This window comes from Cannabis sativa, chromosome 1 (genome assembly GCF_029168945.1).
Source record: "Cannabis sativa cultivar Pink pepper isolate KNU-18-1 chromosome 1, ASM2916894v1, whole genome shotgun sequence".
In the NCBI taxonomy this organism is placed as follows: domain Eukaryota; kingdom Viridiplantae; phylum Streptophyta; class Magnoliopsida; order Rosales; family Cannabaceae; genus Cannabis; species Cannabis sativa.
Window position 1 is genome coordinate 11,116,437 of NC_083601.1, and position 13,714 is coordinate 11,130,150.

A 13,714-nucleotide genomic window follows, 5' to 3' on the forward strand; every position below is an offset into this window, starting at 1 on the left:
ATTTGCTGGTGCGATCTAACAATTCCTCCATTTGAGACAGGCTTGAAGAGCACATCTTTAGATTAGGCTCTTCCGAAGAGAGCATAGACGAAACGCAGAACCTTCGAAGAGAGAGAGAGAAAAAATTAGAACCCAAAAAAACGCTACTACAGCTGCAAATTTCCCTTATACAGTAGAACCTCTATTTAAGAATACTCTATTCAAGAATAACCTCTAATTTGTTATAAAAAAATCAAGTCCCAATTTGGGCTAGTTATATATAAGAATAACCTCTAAATTGTAATTAGTTATACATTTTTTAAGTCCCTTATTACCAAAGTATACCTCTATATAAGAATAATTACATCTTAATAAAAATATATACATGTATTTTGTAAATTTATTTATGTAAAATTAATAATTTTATTTTAAATTATAATACATGTATGAATATTATATTTACTCTAAAATATATCTATTATGATATAGTATTAATGATTATTTATTGTTATTATTGTTACGTTGATATTTTTTGGTTTTTTAATTTTTTTTTCTAGTGTAATTCTATTTAGTTATAACCTCTCAATTAGAATATAATTTACTTGGTCCTAAGTGTATTCTTGGATAGAGGTTCTACTGTATTTTTAATTATATATATAATATAGGGGAATCACCCCAAATATTGTTTTTTTTAATTTTTTTTTTTAATTTACGGTTTGAGTTTCTAAAATGGTTGCAGCGCTAGTTGCAATAGGGGTTTCTATACGATTTTTTGTTGTAATTTAAGTTGCAGCGTTAGTTGCAATAAGAGTTTCAATATAGAATTCCGTAAAAATGCAAAAATAACTATTTTAAAGTGTAAAAAAGCAAAAGCTCCTATAATATATCACAATTTTAATCTTAAAGATTATATTATTTAATAAATAATATAACAATATATACATACTAGCTTTGGTTTTTTAAAAAGTACTACCTATGATCTAAAGATTTCTTAAATTATTTCGTAAAATCAGTGTAATCAACAAGGATTATACATTAATTTCTACTCTTTAGCCTATAGTGTAACTCATTGTGCTTAAAGAACAAGCAATATGTTCAAGAAAAAAAACTAAAATAAGAAACGAAAGGCTAACGGAAAAAGCCATAAGCCATAACTGCTCACCAGCTAAGAAAAACATTCCATCCGGGTCCGGGTTAACCCAGATCCGCGTAAGCCGGTGTCTATAAAACCCAACCCAACCCAAATGCACCGAGTCACATTCTAACACGTATATTGCTCCGAGAGAGAGCAGGAATTTTCATTTTTATTATCTGGCTTTTAAAGACGAGATCTCTTTGTTTCTCGTCGTTTCACTGGAAAATTCCATTTCATTTCCGATTATAAAATATCGGAACTCTTCCTTCTCTCTCTAGATCTCTCACTCAGCTCTTGAAGAAGCTTCGGAGGTTTCCCTTCTCTGCTTCAGATCTCGAAGCGATTCGAATCCCTCGCCCAGGGTTCGAAACGCTGCCCCCCTCCTACCCCTTTCTGGTTTCGACGTGTAAATTCGCGATTCCATCGCATCTCTAGATCCTAAGCTCTCGATCTGAGCAACCATGGCGGCGGCTAACGCTCCGATCGCCATGAGGGAAGCCCTTACGGTCAGTTCTTTCACTCTTAGTGTAGTAATCACCTTTATTCTTATTTTTTTTCTTTGTATATATTATTATTTTTCATTTTGTTTGGTTCGATTGGCGTAAGCTCAATTTAGAATTACAGTCGTACTACCTGCGATAAATCAATCTAAATTTACCGATTTTTTACACTCAGATTCAATTCCTCTCTTTTAATCATGTTATAGTGTAGTTCGATTTCTCAATTGGAATACTTTTCGAGTGCTTAGATTATTTAAAAGTTCATTCAGATCTGATACTGTTTTGTCTTGGGCGTTATGGTCAGATCTGTCACGTTAAGATATGATTGTTACTCAATTTGCTTCATTCGAATGTAGCTTCTTTATGTGTAGTAATGATAAAATTGAGATTAGGTTTTAAGCTGGAATCAGAAATTGAACGATCTTTATTTTTTGTGATCTGATGTGCTTGCAGCTTCCGAGCGTTGGGATTAGTCCTCAATTCATCACGTTTACGCATGTCACTATGGAATCTGATAAGTACATATGCGTGAGGGAAACTTCCCCGCAGAATAGTGTTGTTATAATCGATATGAGTATGCCAAATCAGCCTCTGAGGAGGCCTATTACTGCAGACTCTGCACTGATGAATCCTAATTCTAAAATCCTTGCATTGAAAGGTAGGTTATGATTTTCAGCTGCATTTAAAAAATGATATCATTTATACATGATTGATATATTCTGGAATATGTATTTGAATTTATTAGGTCTATAAAGTTTACTACCAGTACTTGTTAGTCTACAGCAGAATCTTTGAGATTTAATTTCAAAGATTTTTCTATTTTGTAGTTATGTAATGCTTACTTTATGCATTGTTCTATTCAAGAATCTTTTAGAATTTGTCTAAACTTTATTGTGATGCACATTATAAGTGTATTCTGCAGTTTTCTTGTTACTTAATCATTTTTAAGCTTTATTTGTGTTCTCTGTATTTTTGACATAGTCAATTCATTGTGTTCTCTGTATGTGATATATTACTTAGAAGTGGCTGTATTTTGTTTTTAGTTAAAGTAGGTTGAATTGCTTCTTGAGGATGGTTTTATTTTCTGCAATGACACAGCAAGTAAACGAAAGCAAACATTGGTAGACATTATTTGATAACAACTTATTCATGAGTCATGACTTATTCCTATGGCTTTTATCTTAATCTACGTTCGTATAGTCTCAGGATCTTGATACTGTAAAGGATAATCTGGCAATGTGGTGATCTTTTATGGTATTATTTATATAGTTGTTTGATCTTGCTAGTAATAGTCTATTGATAAATAATTTCCACTGTGATCTGTATACTTTGCCAGAAATTATTATATGTTCTCGCTCCTAGAGAAAATAATATGCTTTTTTAGCCAGATAGTGGAGTATTGTCTCCAATTGCCACGAAACTCTGAATCAAAATTCTTTACCGACATTTCTACTCAAATTTAAAGTTTGACTCACTTATTGTCATAATACATTATATGAATTTGATTGCTTAAGGATTTTCCTTTTTTCTTTTCACAGTACTTCCTGTAAATTTGTTTACTTGAGATTTTTTTTTTGAGATATGGTTACTTGGGTTTTTGTTTGTTATATTTCTTACTATTTTTGAGCTAATGTTCTATTATACAATTTTATAGCTCTAGTCCCGGGGACCAGTCAAGATCACTTGCAAATATTTAACATTGAGTTGAAAGCTAAATTGAAGTCGCATGTAGTGCCTGAGCAGGTGAGAGATTTTTTTAATATAGCATCCATTTGACATATTTTTATGTTGGATATTAAATTTTATGATATGATATGATATGATTTTTTATTTATTTTGTTTCACACGGCCTCCATGCACTTCTGTAGGTTGTATTTTGGAAATGGATTACCCCAAAGTTGTTGGGTCTGGTTACACAGACCTCAGTATATCATTGGTCAATTGAAGGTTTGTCACTTTGTTGTTGTTGTTGTTGTTGTTGTTGTTGTTGTTGTTGTTGTTGTTGTTGTTGTTGTTATAGTTTGCTTTGTCTTGCAATTTCATTCTAAAAATTTGGCTGGTATGTGCACAATATCTTCCTTATAGGTGAGACTGAACCTGTGAAGATGTTCGAAAGAACTGCTAATCTGGCAAATAATCAGATAATAAACTATCGTTGTGACCCTACTGAAAAGTGGTTGGTTTTGATTGGAATTGCCCCTGGTGCCCCTGAGGTATGTTCTTAGATATAGTAACATTATATAGTAAATTAATACTCATATGCATTTTATGTGTCAATTGATCATAGGGAATCCTCATTCAACCCAATATGTATGATGTTCTTGGCATTTATATGTTAAATTTGTAATGATCTAATCCATGCAGTTGGAATAGAAAGGAGCTCTTCTCCTGTAACTAGTTAGTGTTAAGGAGCCTTCGTTCAAATGGTCCTTTTGAACTTTCCCGTGACATGCTTTAATACTTTATTGGTTGCCTTGCAGTCTCTGAGTCTATGGTTTCATGCCTTCGGATATGCAATTTAGTTGTCCTATTTCTTGTACTTGATTTATTTCCCTGCTCTGTTTGCAGAGGCAAAATTTGGTCAAGGGGAATATGCAACTCTTTTCTGTGGAGCAACAGAGAAGTCAAGCTCTGGAAGCTCATGCTGCTGCTTTTGCACAATTTAAAGTGCGTTATTTAAGTTCTTCATCTCTCTGTATTTTCTTGCTTTTTTTCACCCATGGTATGCATATCATAAGTGCATATTTTTTGATTAATTATCAAATTTATTTTTTTCAAACAGGTTCCAGGGAATGAGAATCCTTCTACTCTCATTTCCTTTGCGACAAAGACTTTTAATGCTGGGCAAATTACATCAAAGTTGCATGTTATAGAGCTTGGTGCCCAACCAGGTTAGCTTAGTATTATCTTATTCACACCTTCTATTCAAAAAGATAAATATTTTTAAAAGGTCTAGAATATTGATCACCAATTTATTTCTATCTTGTTTTCTATTTTAACATTGCAAAATTATTTGCAGGGAAACCTTCTTTTACAAAGAAACAAGCAGATCTTTTCTTTCCTCCAGATTTTGCAGATGATTTCCCTGTTGCAATGCAGGTAATGAGATTCTTATATTTGCGGTCTTCCCTAGTATTCAGGACCATGAATATTAATTGTTAGTGCTCAATTTTCCAGATATCACACAAGTATAGTTTGATCTACGTCATCACCAAGCTTGGGCTTCTATTCGTTTATGATTTGGAGACGGCTACTGCAGTTTACAGAAATAGAATCAGTCCAGATCCAATCTTCTTAACATCAGAGGCTTCGGCACTAGGTGGATTTTACGCAATTAACAGGCGGGGTCAGGTGTTATTGGCCACTGTTAATGAACAAACAATTGTGCCTTTTGTTAGTGGGCAGGTTTGTATCACAAATTGGCTTATCTTTATGGTATTAGATTATGATTGATATTTGGGATTTAAGTTTTATATCATGACTTCTTGCAGTTGAACAATTTGGAGCTTGCTGTCAATCTGGCAAAAAGAGGAAATCTTCCCGGTGCTGAGAATCTGGTGTGTTTTTCTTTCTATTTAATCTTTAACTTGACTGATGATTTCTTTCTATCAAATCAAGTTGATGGAGGGGAAATAAATCCATTCACATAGTATGAAGTGATCAATAAATAACACATGACTAGATCTTACCTTGTTCATACATGACATGATTGAGTCTTTCTCTTCCAATAAATACATGAAGCCCCACCTAGCTGTAGGAACAAAGGAAAATCATGATTAGTCTGCATCCTTTTGTTAGTTCATCACAAATTAATATTTGTGAATGATTTCAGGTTGTCCAGCGATTCCAAGAACTGTTTGCACAAACGAAGTATAAAGAAGCTGCTGAACTTGCTGCTGAATCTCCTCAGGGAATCCTTCGTACTCCTGATACAGTTGCCAAATTTCAGGTTTCTCCATTTTGCTTTTATTGTCACATTGGCGTCAAAGTATTCCATAACTTGCTATTCTGTATATCCAAAGAGATTGTTAATTAGGTTGTGTAGAATAGATAAACTCTGTCAAAGATACAGAATACGACATTCCTTATTGTGGCCAGTACTATCCAATTACTTGAAAACAAATTATTGGCAATGCCTTGAATAGAAGGAATTGGATATTATTAAACAACAGATTAAGTTTACACATCCATGCTATGCTGAACCTTTATGATTGGTAATTAACTCTTAGTCTCATTATTGCAGAGTGTTCCTGTACAAAGTGGGCAAACACCACCCCTTTTGCAGTATTTTGGTACTCTATTGACCAGGGGAAAGCTTAATGCTTTTGAGTCATTGGAGCTATCACGTCTTGTTGTGAACCAAAACAAGAAGAATTTGTTGGAAAATTGGTTAGCAGAAGACAAGTTAGAATGCAGTGAGGAGCTAGGAGATCTTGTGAAGGTTAGCATTTGGAAATTACACTTTCCTGTGTTTTCTTCCCTTGGCAATAATTTAGTTGCTTAATTCGACTAATGCCTACCTCATGTTTTTTATGTTTATGTCTGATGCTCTAATTACGTTTCACTGTAGACTGTGGACAATGACCTTGCACTGAAAATTTATATCAAAGCCAGAGCAACTCCAAAAGTTGTTGCAGCCTTTGCTGAGCGAAGAGAGTTTGATAAGATTCTAATTTATTCAAAGCAGGTAATGCTTATGTTTCTTATTCAATGATTCTAAGAATATATTGACCTTATAATTCTAGCTGAAGGATACATAACTAGATCTGTGCTAATTTTGTCTCTTTTCTCTGCAGGTTGGGTACACGCCAGACTATCTGTTTCTTTTGCAAACCATTCTTCGGACAGATCCTCAGGTAGGCATACATTATTGCAAGTATGTTTCAATACTTGCAGCAGGGTTTGAAAGCATATTCAACCTATATTAAAAGAAAGAAACAAAAGTTTGACATGGAGTTAAATGCCATCATCTATGTCGTCTTTTGCTTCTCTCTCGTGTTTGGGATTGTTCTCCCTGCCACTAACATTGCCACTTTTCATTTTTTCAATACTTTTTGTTGGACAAGTTAATTCATTCTAGTGTATCTGATAAATATGCTTCTATTATTGTATGTATCTAAATAAGTTATAATTTCTTTGGGATCCAGGGTGCTGTTAATTTTGCATTAATGATGTCTCAAATGGAAGGAGGTTGCCCTGTTGATTACAACACCATAACAGATTTATTTCTTCAGGTTTGTTGGCATTCACTGTTGTCACCTTGTACTATATATAAATTCGGTTCCATGACCAAAATTTTCCTTTCCTTTTTTGTGTCAACTCTGTATTATGTCCAGGGTGTATGCTGTTTATTTATTTTAGTTGATATCTTCAAGGAGATTCAATAGTGAGCATTGCTTTCTAAATCTACTTTGTTATTGTAGACATTCTTGGAAACTTTCATTGAAACAAAATAATCAGATTTACAGTACCTCAAAATAACCAAATATTAACCTATTGATGTTAAAAAATACAGTCATCTTAGAACACTAAATATACTTATGCTCAGACAGATAGGTGTAACTATCTATCCCTGATTTGGATAGCTAATAGACTTTTGAAAGGCTTAAGAGAAGACATCAGGGAATATTTAGCATAGGATAATTTCAATTTCCATGGCTGTATAACCAATCATATGGTCTTACTATTGTGAGCACTACAAGATTGTGAAGGAGATGACGTCTTACCTTTTGTTTTTTTTTTCATTGTACACCAGAGGAATTTAATTCGTGAGGCTACAGCTTTTCTATTGGATGTTTTGAAGACAAATTTACCAGAACATGGTTTCCTGCAAACTAAGGTTACTGTTGCTCTTTGAGACCACAAATTATTTAAGTGTGCTGCTTTGTTTATTAAGCTAATGACATTTTTTTTATTACACAGGTTCTTGAAATCAATTTGGTTACTTTCCCAAATGTAGCTGATGCAATTTTGGCCAATGGAATGTTTAGCCACTACGATCGTCCTCGAATTGCTCAACTTTGTGAAAAGGGTGGTCTTTATGTTCGAGCTCTACAAGTAATATATCTTTTGATAACCCTTTTCTATTTATGATCGTTATCTTGTTTAGTTAATTAAAATTGGCTTTTGCTGGAACAATTTACCTTTAATGCAGCATTACACAGAGTTGCCAGATATTAAAAGAGTCATTGTGAATACACATGCTATTGAGCCACAGGTAATTATAGTCTTATGCTCACTTCTCTTGCTACAGGAATTTGTGACTGTTTTTACTAACTAATCGGTTATTGCAGTCTCTCGTAGAATTTTTTGGTACTCTTTCACGAGAATGGGCATTGGAGTGTATGAAGGACCTTTTATTGGTTAATTTAAGAGGAAATCTTCAGATAATTGTTCAGGTATTTGATTGTGGTTAGTTTTGGTTTTGTGTCTTGTTAAAACAGATATATTTGTTGCATAAACTGAATTTCGTTTCTTTGAATGGCAGGTTGCTAAGGAATATTGTGAGCAGTTGGGTGTTGATGCTTGTATTAAGCTTTTTGAGCAGTTCAAATCTTATGAAGGGCTGTACTTTTTCTTAGGGTCATATTTGAGCTCTAGGTAACATTTTTCTTAAGAGAGCTTATGTGCTTATTTTGACATCTTATGTTTTCTATATTAGCTAAATACAAGTTTTGTTTTCATCTTTTCTAAAACGGGACAGTGAGGATCCTGATATCCACTTCAAGTACATAGAAGCAGCTGCTAGAACTGGACAAATCAAAGAAGTAGAACGCGTTACAAGAGAGTCGAATTTCTATGACCCTGAAAAAACAAAGAATTTCTTAATGGAAGCCAAGCTCCCAGATGCACGCCCACTGATTAATGTTTGTGATCGTTTTGGATTTGTCCCTGATCTCACCCACTATTTGTACACAAGTAACATGCTACGGTACATTGAAGGATATGTTCAAAAGGTATTTTTTTTAGCCAAAGATTAACATTTCCAAATACCATAAATTAGATAAATGTATTAGTCATAAGATTTTTCTTTTTTGCCTTCTCATAGGTGAACCCTGGGAATGCACCATTGGTTGTGGGTCAATTGCTAGATGATGAATGTCCAGAAGATTTTATCAAAGGTTTGATTCTTTCTGTACGGTCATTGCTTCCAGTAGAGCCCCTTGTGGAGGAATGCGAGAAAAGGTGTTGTTCCTACCCTGGCATTCTTGTTTATTACTTGTAACCATACAATGGTATCTCATGTTTTATTGTCTTATGCTAGGAATCGACTTCGTTTGCTTACTCAATTCTTGGAGCATCTTGTGAGTGAGGGAAGCCAAGATGTGCATGTCCACAATGCTCTTGGTAAAATCATTATTGAAAGCAACAACAACCCAGAGCACTTCCTTACCACCAACCCATACTATGATTCTCGTGTTGTGGGTAAATATTGTGAGAAACGTGATCCTACCTTAGCTGTTGTTGCTTATCGGCGAGGACAGTGTGATGACGAGCTCATTAATGTCACAAATAAAAATTCTTTGTTTAAATTGCAAGCAAGGTTTGTGATATTATTACATTCTCATTTCTTGTAGCAATCTTGTACCACCACTCAGTTCTTTAAGATAATACATTTTTGCTCCTTGCTTACAGATATGTGGTTGAAAGGATGGATGGTGATCTTTGGGAGAAAGTTCTTAACCCTGAAAATGGCTTCAGAAGACAACTTATTGATCAAGTTGTCTCTACAGCTTTGCCTGAAAGCAAGAGCCCAGAGCAGGTTTCTGCAGCTGTTAAGGCTTTCATGACTGCTGATCTACCCCATGAGTTGATTGAACTTCTCGAGAAGATTGTGCTTCAAAACTCTGCTTTCAGTGGGAACTTTAATCTTCAAAACTTACTTATTTTGACAGCCATTAAGGCAGATCCATCTAGAGTTATGGATTACATCAATAGGCTGGATAATTTCGATGGACCTGCTGTGGGAGAAGTGGCTGTGGAAGCACAACTCTTTGAAGAAGCATTTGCAATTTTCAAGAAGTTTAACTTGAATGTTCAAGCTGTCAATGTCTTACTGGATAACATTCGAAGCATTGAACGAGCTGTTGAGTTTGCATTCCGAGTTGAAGAAGATGCTGTTTGGAGTCAGGTTGCAAAGGCTCAACTCAGGGAAGGACTAGTGAGTGATGCAATTGAGTCATTTATTCGTGCTGATGATGCGACTCAATTCCTGGATGTTATTCGTGCTGCTGAGGATGTAAATGTCTATGATGACATGGTGAGGTACCTTCTGATGGTGAGGCAAAAGGTGAAAGAGCCAAAGGTGGACGGTGAACTTATATATGCATACGCAAAGATTGACAGGCTGGCTGATATTGAAGAATTTATTCTCATGCCAAATGTAGCTAATCTCCAGAGTGTTGGTGACCGCTTGTATGATGAAGCTCTATACGAGGCAGCAAAAATAATATATGCTTTTATATCTAACTGGGCTAAGTTAGCTGTCACACTTGTTAAGTTAAAACAGTTCCAAGGTGCTGTTGATGCTGCAAGGAAAGCCAATAGTGCAAAAACATGGAAGGAGGTCTGCTTTGCCTGTGTGGATGCAGAGGAGTTCCGATTGGCTCAAATTTGTGGGCTTAACATTATTATTCAGGTATTTGTTTTTTTCTGTTACCTCTATACGGTGACTTGTGAGTCTACTGACATCGAGTTTGCTTTGGTCTTGTGCGTTTTTTGAATATTTGATATGGTAACAATTATTATAATATATGCTATATTTAATTTCTATTTTTCAAACCTCAGTTTTTTGTTTGAACGATATGCTTGGGCATTTTTTCTTCACACCTAAAATCAAGATCCAAACACAATCTTTTATGCTGTGATCACCTAACTAGTTAGCATGCAATGTTCTTGCATTTGTTTGTACATTTCCATATTAAGTGTTCATTGATTTCTGCAGGTTGATGACTTGGAGGAGGTGAGTGAATTTTACCAGAACAGAGGATGCTTCAATGAACTGATATCTCTCATGGAGAGTGGCTTAGGATTAGAACGTGCACATATGGGCATCTTTACAGAGTTGGGGGTTCTGTATGCCAGATATCGTCCAGAGAAGCTCATGGAGCATATCAAATTGTTCTCAACTCGGCTCAATATTCCCAAACTTATCCGAGCTTGTGATGAACAACAACATTGGAAAGAACTTACTTATTTGTATATCCAATATGATGAATTTGATAATGCTGCAACAACTATCATGAACCATTCTCCCGAAGCGTGGGACCACATGCAGTTTAAAGATGTGGCAGTCAAGGTTGCAAATGTTGAGCTATATTACAAGGCTGTGCACTTCTACTTGCAAGAACACCCAGATCTTATTAATGATCTTCTCAATGTGCTTGCACTTCGAGTGGACCATACACGTGTTGTTGACATTATGCGAAAGGTATTAATATTTTTTGTGGCTGTATCAATATCCGTCTTTTTTTATTGTAGAATATTACCTCTCTCTTCCACGCCTGTGCTTCCTTCAGACTAACTCCTTGTTCTCTTCTTTGTCTCATTTTTTTGATATCAAAATTAGGCTGGTCATTTGCGCCTGGTGAAGCCTTACATGATTGCAGTCCAGAGCAACAATGTGTCAGCTGTAAATGAGGCTTTGAACGAGATTTATGTCGAGGAGGAAGACTATGATAGATTGCGTGAATCCATTGATTTGCATGATAGCTTTGACCAAATAGGCCTGGCCCAAAAGGTTAGATACAGCATTTTACTCAATGATTCTCTGCCATTGAATTAAATTACGTTAGGCTCATAGTTTTGCTTATTTATGTACAGATTGAGAAACACGAGCTTCTTGAAATGAGACGAGTTGCTGCCTATATATACAAAAAGGCTGGTCGATGGAAGCAGTCTATTGCATTGTCAAAGAAGGACAATCTTTACAAAGATGCCATGGAGACAGCCTCTCAATCTGGTGACCGTGAACTTGCTGAGGAATTGCTTGTTTATTTCATTGAGCAGGTGCATTTTTCAGTATAAGATGTTGTTAGTGTAATACTAAATACATTTTCTATTTTGGATTGAGAAACTCATCTATCTTCTTTGGTATACAGGGCAAGAAGGAATGCTTTGCATCATGTCTCTTTGTTTGTTACGATTTGATTCGGGCAGATGTCATCCTTGAGCTTGCATGGATGAACAATATGCTTGACTTTGCTTTCCCTTACCTGTTGCAGGTAAATTGTCTGAATTTGTTATTTGTTTGTTTGTTTTGGGGTGGTGTGGTGAGGACTGGGATGATGTCGATGAGTCTATTTTTGTCCTTGCTGTGGCTGTTTTTGTCAGTTTGTACATTTACTAATTCAAAAATATTTTCTGTAAGCGCTGAAAGTAACTGTGTATTGTCTTTGTTTTGTTCACATTTCGTGGTTTTGGTGTTTCCATACTTCATCTTACCTAAACCTTCCTTGTTTCACTTTGTAGTTTATCCGTGAATACACTGGCAAGGTTGATGAACTCGTGAAGGACAAAATTGAAGCTCTTAACGAAAACAAGGCTAAAGAAAAGGAAGAGAAGGACGTTATTGCACAGCAGGTAATTACTTGCAGAAAAATACAGTACTGATGTTATTAAAGAATGGTGATTTCTGATTGCTCTTATGTTCTTTTGCCAATAATTTGATCTACTGTTGCAGAACATGTATGCTCAGTTGCTGCCTCTTGCTTTGCCTGCCCCACCTATGCCGGGAATGGGAGGACCAGGAATGGGAGGCTATGCACCACCTCCTATGGGGGGAATGGGAATGCCTCCAATGCCACCCTATGGCATGCCACCCATGGGGAGCAGCTATTGAGATGTATCAGGACTACGAGTTGTGAACTCCACTTCAAAATTGCATGTTCTAGTTGGTAGGGGCAACAACCTAGGGAGATACTTTTGAATTAAATGTAATTTGAGGGGGCCTTATTTGCCCCTTTTTTCTTGGTATTTCTTTGATTTCATGGGTTGAAAATTGTAGTTTATAATAATTCTTTTTTGTTCGCCATAGGGGTGTGGATATGTTATTTGCTATTGTAATATTCTTTTGGTAGGAGAGGCATTTTTTGGCTGTGCTGCTGATGAGGGCTAGCTTTGAATTTTCTCCACTCTACTTTTTTTCCGGACCTTTCCTGATTATAATTTGAAACACAACATATGCTGATATCACGTTGTTGTGCTTTTGTTTCATCATTTCGTATAATATATACGCTGCTTGGTTGCTCTTTTCTTTTGTTTTCTTTTGCTTGTCTAATTTTTCTTCACTAAGATTGTTTATGCTTACATTTGCTTCAGCTTACACGCTCTACCTGTTGTTATTTTACAGTTCTGTATTTTAGGCTAATTATGGTGAAACATGTCAAATTAACTATTTTTTTTTTTTAAAAAAAATAGTCAAACTAATTATCTAAAGTACTAGATTTTACAAAATGATTTTATTTAATTTACTTTATGAGACTCATAATTTTGGTGGTTTCTGTGACTATACAAGGTGATTTTGTTAATTAAATTTTTTACAAAATTATTTTGCTAATAAAAATTAATTTTATAAAATACTCTTTCTAGTCTTTTTCTGATATTGTTACAAACAATTGAGATTTGTTTAGATGTTGCTTTGCAATACAGCCTAGAGCACTGTCCATCCCATGCTTGAATTTTCTCACCCTAATCCATAAGAAAGAGAGGGATGGGGACTGGGGAGAGGAGAATAATAAAATTTCAAAGAAACACGTCTACGGTCTACCACTAAAGAAGGGACATTTAAAAGACATGATCTCGTGTGAGAATAATTTGGAAAACGGTCAGTTTTTTATTAAGAAGACAACGTAATAGTAAAAGATCACCACGTAGGGAGAAGGTTTTTTGGTTATTTAATTTTATTTTATTAAAATTAAGATTAGTTTAAAAATGAGAATTACTCCATATACTATTTTTTTTTTATTTTTTTTTAAATTTACGGTTTGTGTTTCTAAAGTGGTTTCAGCGCTAGTTGCAATATGGATTTCTGTACGATTTTTTGTTGTAATTTAGGTTGCAGTGCTAGTTGCAATAGGGGTTTCTATGTTGAATTCCATAA

The 13,714-nt window shown here is 35.1% G+C and overlaps 1 protein-coding gene across 1 annotated transcript; it reads left to right on the forward strand.

Annotated features, from left to right (window-relative positions):
• Window positions 1-1,231: 1,231 nt before the first annotated feature.
• On the forward strand, window positions 1,232-12,866 carry LOC115705029 (clathrin heavy chain 1). The gene is made up of 30 exons (XM_030632264.2): window positions 1,232-1,620; window positions 2,068-2,272; window positions 3,269-3,357; window positions 3,483-3,561; window positions 3,700-3,827; window positions 4,183-4,281; window positions 4,397-4,505; window positions 4,634-4,713; window positions 4,792-5,019; window positions 5,106-5,171; window positions 5,447-5,563; window positions 5,858-6,055; window positions 6,185-6,301; window positions 6,411-6,470; window positions 6,762-6,848; window positions 7,370-7,453; window positions 7,537-7,671; window positions 7,769-7,831; window positions 7,908-8,012; window positions 8,102-8,214; window positions 8,318-8,570; window positions 8,663-8,799; window positions 8,879-9,157; window positions 9,250-10,252; window positions 10,559-11,044; window positions 11,183-11,353; window positions 11,437-11,622; window positions 11,715-11,837; window positions 12,085-12,195; window positions 12,296-12,866. Exons 1-30 carry the CDS (start codon window positions 1,576-1,578, stop codon window positions 12,452-12,454), a joined length of 5,115 nt encoding a protein of 1,704 aa, XP_030488124.1. The 5' UTR covers window positions 1,232-1,575; the 3' UTR covers window positions 12,455-12,866.
• Window positions 12,867-13,714: the final 848 nt, after the last annotated feature.